This window comes from Pan paniscus, chromosome 1, assembly GCF_029289425.2.
Source record: "Pan paniscus chromosome 1, NHGRI_mPanPan1-v2.0_pri, whole genome shotgun sequence".
Taxonomy (NCBI): Eukaryota; Metazoa; Chordata; class Mammalia; order Primates; family Hominidae; genus Pan; species Pan paniscus.
Genome location: NC_073249.2, coordinates 174,239,315 through 174,247,817, shown reverse-complemented (window position 1 = coordinate 174,247,817; position 8,503 = coordinate 174,239,315). Strand labels below are relative to the sequence as shown.

Genomic DNA, 8,503 nt, shown 5'->3' with positions numbered 1-8,503 from the left:
AGGACCTTTGCACTTGTACGTTGCTTCATCCTGACCAATTTCTCCTCATTCTTCAGAGCTCAGCTCAAATCTCCCTTTTTCTGGAAAGCCCTCCATGGCCCTCCAGGCTAGTTTAGGTGGTACTCACCACAACAGTAATTTTAGAGCTATTTATAAATTATTTAATTCCTGTGTCTCCCTGGATAGAGATAATGCCCTCCTGTTCATCCCTGCCTAAGAATCACCTAAAGCAAAACTTGGCGTAGAAAAGGTGCTCAGGAAGTTTTTGTTGAATGACCACAGGAGTGCTTATCCCTTACCACATTACATAAAATCTGCATTTTACCTGGTTTCTCTCACACCAGCCTGTGAGTTTCCAGAAAAAACTCACAGCCTGTGAGTACAGGATCCAGCCCCATGTTTGACATTTCATGGGCTCAACAGGGGTTTTCTGAGCAGGGGAGACATTGTGATGTGCTGCCCAGATCCCCCATCACTGAGGACTTAGGACAGACACCAGCTGCTAGGAGTGCTGTTAGCACAAAGCCTTTAATGTCAGCTTCTCCACAGACAGGGCCATCTTGGCCCTTGTTGCCCCACTTGCCAGGTGGCCCCACATCCAAGAACTGATAAAGGCAGGATGACCTGGCCATCTTAGCTCATCTGATGGGCTACTCTAGCTCTAGAGTCCCTGTCGAGTCAGCTAAAACTGTCTTGGGACCTGCATGGAGCTCACTACTTTCCCCCTGTGCCACTCCTGTTCCCTCCCATCCTTCCCACGCCTGTTGATCCCAAGGGTGCTCCCTCATAAACATCCTGCACTCCAATCTCCATCTCAGAATCTGCTTCCAGGAACCTAACCTGCAACAGGCCCTCGGTCCTCTCTTCTTCTCCCAGCCATCACTTTCAGGGAACATGCATTCATTCACCTGAAGTTTGCAGGCACCATTCAACTGTTAAAGTGTTTCGCATCCGTTTTTCTATTACTTTCATCCTATACCGACTAGCTCCACTTAACATGTGGAGAAACTGAGGTCGGAGTGGGGGCGTGACCAGGCCAGCCTAAGGCCGCTGCACTAATGAGAAACTGAGCTCTCAGATTTTTGCTTCCCTGTCCCTGACAAGTCGCTGTTTCCTGGGACAAGAGGGAGCCTCACTGAAACGAACTCCGGTCTCAGGGGACAGAATCCTGAAACCCTGGCTCTGGGGTCCGGGGCAGGGGTGCGCTGCCTCAGGACAGACGGGGAAACTGAGGTCCAGAGCCGGGCATCCACCGCCTGCGGAGGGAACGAGAACGCGGCGCGTCCTGCCTTGCGGGCCGAGCGGCGACAGAGCCGCCTCCTCCCGCCCCCCGCGCTAGATCCCCCCGCCCCGTCTTTGCCCTCGCGACGCCGCCACCTCCGGAACAAGCCATGGTGGCGGCGACGGTGGCAGCGGCGTGGCTGCTCCTGTGGGCTGCGGCCTGCGCGCAGCAGGAGCAGGACTTCTACGACTTCAAGGCGGTCAACATCCGGGGCAAACTGGTGTCGCTGGAGAAGTACCGCGGATCGGTGAGTGCGCGGGGTCTGGCGGCGCCGCGGGGCCCGGCCTCGCCCTGGCGGGGCCTGCTGGGGGCGCCCCGCAGCCCGGTCCCCCGCGCGGTGTGGCTCCGAGGACGCTCCAGCCGCGCTGCCGCCAAACCCCGGCCCCCGCCCCACTCGGCCGTGACCTCTGGCGCGGCGCCCCCATCCCGCGCCCGGCCCGGCCCGGCCCGGCCCGCGGCTACGTGGCACGGCCTTGGCGCGGAGGAACCCGAAGCGCTCGCAGTCGGCGCCCACTTCGCTACCGGCACCTTTGGGCAGCGGGGTCCAGACCTTCGCCGGGAGGCCGGGCACCACTGCCCAGCCTTTGCCATTCACGGGTGAAAAAAGTAACCGTAGCATCGTGCGGCCTTTCCCTCTCCCGTCCGCATTTTCTGCATCTGGAACGGGGAGTGGCTGATTCGGAGTCCAGTGAAGAACACTGTGGAGATCAATGTGCAGGGCAGAGGGAGTTATTTCAGATGCATGGAGACCTCACACGGATCATCCTTGGGAGAGGGCACAAAGGCCCAGAGAGGGCAGGCATTCGCACAAGGTCACACTACACTAGAAAGACGGGGCCTGGAAGAGAACCCCACCGCCACATCTGGGGTCCTCTCTAGGCCAAGTCCTTAGATGGCAGCTCAGGGGCACACATAAGAGTCATCCAGGCTAATTGCCCCCTCCTTACCAAGAGGGAATCTAAGCTCAGAGAAGACTTCGGAGAGGAAGGGTATCTGGGTTGAGTCTTTGAATACGAGTGGATTTTAGCAAGACTAAGAAGCAAACAGCAAGAAGGGGTGGGGGGCGCGGGGCCAGGAGTTCCAGCTGTTGTGCTTCAAAGAGTCTAAAGCTGGAGGCTAAGAGTGGTGGAAGATGAGGCTGAAACGACTGGCAAGGGAGCAGGCGGGACCTTGAACACTACATTGAGAGGCCTGCATGTCACATTATGTGCAGTGAAGAACTTCCAGAGTGGACCTCTTCGGGATGGACCTGGGGACTGGTGTGAAATGGCTGGGGAGTTGAAATCTAATGAACAGGTGGGCCAGCGTCCAGTTTTGGATGAACCACACAAAAATAGATGTCAACATTTTTCTCTTGGGAACAACACCATCTTTAGTGAAGACCAGTACTCTATAAGCCTTGAAATTTTCGATTTTGCTGGGAGTCTTGGGGGCAGTAATCCCTGTCTTGATTGTCCCCCAGAGTGTCGTGAGTTTCAAATCAGATGAAGGCGTGGATGCACTTAGTAAACTGTAGAGTGCTTTGCACCTGTGTTTGGTGGATCCCAGCAGGAACTTCATTTAGAACTCTGGGCAAAGAACCAAGAACAGGGCCTGTTCCAATTCAGGCCTCCTGTTCTCTCTAGGGCAGCTCACCAGAGAGCCCCAGGTTTAGCGTCTGACCAGCTCTGCTACTTATTAATTCGTTGTTCATTATTGAACACCTACTGTATACTAACTAGATACTAGGTCAGGCCCTGGGGATACAGTGGTGAACAAAACAGATACATTTCCACTAAATGGAGCTTACATGGGGTAAGGAGAAGAAAGACAATAAACAAGGAACTGAGAAATGCACAAGGTAATTCCTAGTAGTAGTAAGTGCTAAGACAAAAATAGAACAAGGTCACACAGCTAGTAAGACAGTTAGAATTTGAACCCAGACAGTCCAGCTCCAGAGTCTATGCTCTTAGTTGCCAAGTTCAGCAGTAAACCAGGGAACAGGGAGTCCAGAAAAGCTATAATTGTTGCTGAGTTAACCCAGGCTAGGCCTGCTACTTGGGCAATATGCTCATTCCTTCACCTGCAAACATTTACTGGCTCCTACTACATGTCTGACACTGGGTCCAGCTCTGATGACATAGTCATGAGCAAGATTGACATGGTTGATGCCCTCAGGCTAATTGGGACCATAGTCATTTACACCAGTATGGATGAATGGGTGACCACTTGGGAATGTGTGGGGTTATGTGTAGTGTGTGCGTTTGTGAATGGTTTACTTCTTCTGTGTACAAATCTGAGTCTGTGTCTGTGCTTGTATATGTACATATGTAAATTAACTGTGTGTACTTGGGTGTGTCTGTCTGTGTTTTGGTTTCTAAGGACCAAGCTTTTTGGTTTCAGGGATGGAAATAGAAGCCAGATTTTCCCCCTTCCAAAAGAGCGGGCAGACATGCAAGTTGTGAGTTAAAAATAAGCAAGCTTTGGCCGGACGCAGTGGCTCACGCCTGTAATCCCAGCACTTTAGGAGGCTGAGGCGGGTGGATCACAAGGTGAGGAGTTCGAGGCTAGCCTGGCCAACATGGTGAAACTCCGTCTGTACTAAAAAAATACAAAAATTAGCTGGGCATGGTGGCGTGTGCCTGTAATCCCAGCTACTCAGGAGGCTGAGGCAGGAGAATTGCTTGAACCCGGGAGGTGGAGGTTGCAGTGAGCCAAGATCACGCCACTGCACTCCAGCCTTGGTGACAGAGCAAGACTCTGTCTTTAAAAAAAAAAAAAAAAAAAAAAGCTTTAATGTTCTCATTGCCCAGGGATTCAGCAGGGGGAAAAAAAGGAAGAACTCTAACTGAGGAAGGGAGTTAAGAGTCCCAGTTTCTCCCCATTCCAGGCACAGTATGGTGTATGCTGACCTCAAATTGAGGAGGGTGTTCTAATAGCCAGTGGCCCCAGGCATGGGTCCTTTCTCACCTGGTGGAGGTAGGGTACAGGAGGTACAGCTCAGTGGTTCAATCACCTAGCCCAGTAGTTCTCAACTAGGAGTGATTATTCCCTTTAGGGCACAATTGGCAATGTCTGGAGACATTGTTGATTGTCAAGACTGGGCATCTAGTGGGTAGAGGCCAGGGATGCTGCCAAACATCTGATAATAAATAAACAGGACATCCCCCTGACAACAAAGAATTATCTGACCCAAATGTCAATTATGGAGGATAGGGCTAGGCTGCGTAGGCACCGGGTAGGGTTTTAAATCCATTAATAATATATACCTAGAAGCTAAAAACATAGCATTTGAGCCAAAATTCTAATCAAAGTCCTGTAATCAAGTTCCATTAGCCAGCTTTGTATTTATTGCCTAAAGGCTTTAATAAATTTAAGGATTAGTCTAATGATAAAAGAAAGTGGTAGGCTGGGCATGGTGGTTCATGACTGTAATCCTAGCACTTTGAGAGGCTTAGCTGGTAGGATTGCCTGAGGCTAAGAGTTTTTGAGTCCAGCCTGGACAACATGGCGAGAACTGTCTCTACCAAAAGTAAAAGTTAAAAAATTAGCCAGGTGTGATGGCACGTGCCTGTAGTCCTAGCTATTTGAGAGGCTGAGGTGGGAGGATCACTTCAGCTCAGAAGTTTGAGACTGCAAACGGTTGGGTGGATGTCCTGTTATGATTATGCCATTGCTCCAGCAACAACAACAACAAAAGTGGTGTGTGTTCTCTGGAGAGGAGGGGGACAAAAAGGTGATTGCCCTGGGGTTATGAGGGTTCTTTTCTCAAGAAAACCTGTGTCTGTCTATGTTCCCATGCAGGCGTTTGTGTTTGTGTGCACACTTACTCATTCATCTGAAACTTACTGAGACTTTTTCATATGCCAGGCCCAGAGATGAAGTGGACATAGCTCCTGCCCTCAGTAGGTTCACATTCTAGAAGGGAGACTGACACATTGCAGAGTGGCGAGTGCTAGCTGACTGAGCCAAAAATTGAGCCCAGGTCTCCCTTTGTACCCCCTCTTATCAGTTCTCAGTACGTGCTCACCAGTATGTGTGCCCCAGTCTGTGGATGTGCTGTGTGTGTGGGCATGTGTGGTGTTTGCTAACATATGTTTGTATTGTGGTGCATGTGCATACCTATTTATGTATGTTGTATACTTATGTTCACAGATGTTCATGTATGTGTGCACACATCTGTAAGCTCCTGAATGTTTGATTTCATATGTGCCTGTCTGTGTGCATGTGTTTGTGTATGTGTGAGAGCACTGGACACACATTTACATATGTGTACACAGTGTTCTTGTATGTGTGAGGCAGTATTAACTGTTGAGGGAGTCACATATGTGGATGTGTCAGGGCATGTACAGGTTCATGCCTCTTCACTGGCTTGTCTGGGCTTTGTTTTGTTTTGTTTCTGTCATACAGGTGTCCCTGGTGGTGAATGTGGCCAGCGAGTGCGGCTTCACAGACCAGCACTACCGAGCCCTGCAGCAGCTGCAGCGGGACCTGGGTCCCCACCACTTCAACGTGCTCGCCTTCCCCTGCAACCAGTTTGGCCAACAGGAGCCTGACAGCAACAAGGAGATTGAGAGCTTTGCCCGCCGCACCTACAGTGTCTCATTCCCCATGTTTAGCAAGATTGCAGTCACCGGTACTGGTGCCCATCCTGCCTTCAAGTACCTGGCCCGTAAGTCCTGGTCTCTTCATCCCCTCACACCTCCCTCAGCTGGCTGAGGCCATGGCTCCCTGGGCAGCAGAAGCCACGGGCTGGTTGGGTGACCTGGGGCCCCTTCCCCTTCCTGATCATCTCAGGTAGACTGATGCTTTGTTCCAGCACTAATCTTTGAGGAGAGTGGAGGCAGGTACAAGCTGAGGGGTATTCCTGCCTAAGAATATCTCCATACCTGCTGCCTCTCACTTGTCCCTCAGAAGTCACTCTTTTGGACTTTTCTGGGATCCTGTTTTCACATTCAGGGGCTCCTAGAAGGAGACATTTAAGTCAGTGTGAACTAGATGAGTTTATGGACATACGATGGAGAAACCAAGGCATAGACAGGGGAGGCCACGTGCTTGGAGAAAGCTGACCAAGATAGTGGACAGGCATCTTCACCCTGAGTCAGTGGCGGAGTCTGTAGGCCATGGAGGGAGACCTTCTAAGCTAAAATACCAGATCTTAGTATTTGAGAACAAGATCCCTTCTCCAGCTGCAGAAGCCTCAGAGCCACAGAATGGGGTCATGGGCTAAGCTTGCCATTCTGACCATTTCTTCACTCAGGCCTTCTCCTTTGGAGGCCCCATTTTTGCCTTTTCTGATTCCGTGCTTCTGGTGGCCTTTGTATCCCTTGCCACCACCCCACCCTGCAACCCATTCACCTGGAGGAGTAAATGAGAAGCAACAGTGCAGCAAACAAAAGGTCCCTTACTGCGGCAGGTTTGTGTTTTGCTCTGTGGCTCAGTCCTAATGTTTATTTTTTTCTCTGTGTTCTTTTATTAGTTCCTTCCCAGTTCTCACAGTTATAGATCAAACCCGGCCTTGCTTTTAGAAGCACCTGGGGAGCTCTTAAAAATGCACAAGGCTGAGACCTACTGAAGCAGGGCCCAAGAATCTTTATTTTAAGCACTCCCCTGACCCCCAGTGATTCTGATGAAACCAGTCCATGGACTAACATTTGGAAACCATTAAAACTGAATTAGAGAATAGGGTGTAGACTATTCAGTAGTTCAAAGTCATTAATAAAGGAGGATTTGATACCACTTTATCAAGCACGTCACAGAATCCTACAGCAGTCATTCTCAACCTTGGCCCCACTTTGGAATCTCCCAGGGGGCTTTTGAAAAATGCTGATGCCTGAGCCTCATCCTCAGAGATTCTGGTTGGAGTGGTCTGGGGTGTGGACTGGGCATCAGGATTAGCTGCCACTAGGGAAAGATGGACACTGAGAGTGAAGTCCCAGGAGAGGGTACGCGGGGTAGCACACTTTGCTCTCCTTCCTTTTTCTCTAGAGACTTCTGGGAAGGAGCCCACCTGGAACTTCTGGAAGTACCTTGTAGCCCCAGATGGAAAGGTGGTAGGGGCTTGGGACCCAACTGTGTCAGTGGAGGAGGTCAGACCCCAGATCACAGCGCTCGTGAGGAAGCTCATCCTACTGAAGCGAGAAGACTTATAACCACTGCGTCTCCTCCTCCACCACCTCATCCCGCCCACCTGTGTGGGGCTGACCAATGCAAACTCAAATGGTGCTTCAAAGGGAGAGACCCACTGACTCTCCTTCCTTTATTCTTATGCCATTGGTCCCATCATTCTTGTGGAGGGAAAATTCTAGTATTTTGATTATTTGAATCTTACAGCAACAAATAGGAACTCCTGGCCAATGAGAGCTCTTGACCAGTGAATCACCAGCCGATACGAAAGTCTTGCCAACAAAAATGTGTGGCAAATAGAAGTATATCAAGCAATAATCTCCCACCCAAGGCTTCTGTAAACTGGGACCAATGATTACCTCATAGGGCTGTTGTGAGGATTAGGATGAAATACCTGTGAAAGTGCCTAGGCAGTGCCAGCCAAATAGGAGGCATTCAATAAACATTTTTTGCATATAAACCAAAAAATAACTTGTTATCAATAAAAACTTGCATCCAACATGAATTTCCAGCCGATGATAATCCAGGCCAAAGGTTTAGTTGTTGTTATTTCCTCTGTATTATTTTCTTCATTACAAAAGAAATGCAAGTTCATTGTAACAATCCAAATAATACCTCACGATATAAAATAAAAATGAAAGTATCCTCCTCATTTTCCATAGTCTCCCTCCCTAGAGGTAAACAGTGTTAGCAGTTTGGTACAAAGGCTGCCAGGCCTTTGGTTAAGCCAATCATCATTGCCCAATAAGAACTCACTGAGTGACCAGGGCCACTGCACTCCAGCCTGTGCACTCTAGCCTGGGCGACAGAGCGAGACTCCGTCTCAAAAATAATAATAATAATAATAAAAAATAAAAATACAAAAATTAGCCTGGCATGACCGGGCGCAGTGGCTCATGCCTGTAATCCTAGCACTTTGGGAGGCTGAGGCGGGTGGATCACCTGAGGTCAGGAGTTTGAGACCAGCCTGGCCAACATGGTGAAACCCCGTCTCTACAAAAATATAAAAATTAGTCGGGCATGATGGCAGGTGCCTGTAATCCCAGCTACTCTGGAGGCTGAGGCAGGAGAATCGCTTGAATCCGGGAGGCAGAGGTTGCTGTGAGCGGAGATCAC

General features: G+C 50.0%; 1 protein-coding gene across 2 annotated transcripts; it reads left to right on the top strand.

Moving 5' to 3' along the window:
* The first annotated feature begins 1,035 nt into the window (after window positions 1-1,035).
* GPX7 (glutathione peroxidase 7) lies at window positions 1,036-8,044 on the top strand. Of its 2 annotated transcripts, none has more exons than XM_055092819.2 (3): window positions 1,036-1,529; window positions 5,672-5,933; window positions 7,250-8,044. In XM_055092819.2, exons 1-3 carry the CDS (start codon window positions 1,392-1,394, stop codon window positions 7,411-7,413), a joined length of 564 nt encoding a protein of 187 aa, XP_054948794.1. In that variant the 5' UTR covers window positions 1,036-1,391; the 3' UTR covers window positions 7,414-8,044. The 2 variants fall into 2 exon arrangements, with proteins under 2 accessions (XP_054948794.1, XP_054948799.1); XM_055092824.2 differs by lacking the exon at window positions 1,036-1,529 and adding an exon at window positions 1,718-2,578.
* The last annotated feature ends 459 nt before the right edge of the window (window positions 8,045-8,503 follow it).

What these genes read in the sequence shown, in the direction of transcription:
- GPX7 (XM_055092819.2), top strand. Translation starts at nt 1,392, where the DNA reads ATGGTGGCGGCGACGGTGGCAGCGGCGTGGCTGCTCCTGTGGGCTGCG. An exon ending in TGGAGAAGTACCGCGGATCG is followed by an intron (nt 1,530 to 5,671) that starts GTGAGTGCGCGG and finishes TCTGTCATACAG; the next exon opens with GTGTCCCTGGTGGTGAATGT. An exon ending in TGCCTTCAAGTACCTGGCCC is followed by an intron (nt 5,934 to 7,249) that starts GTAAGTCCTGGT and finishes CTTTTTCTCTAG; the next exon opens with AGACTTCTGGGAAGGAGCCC.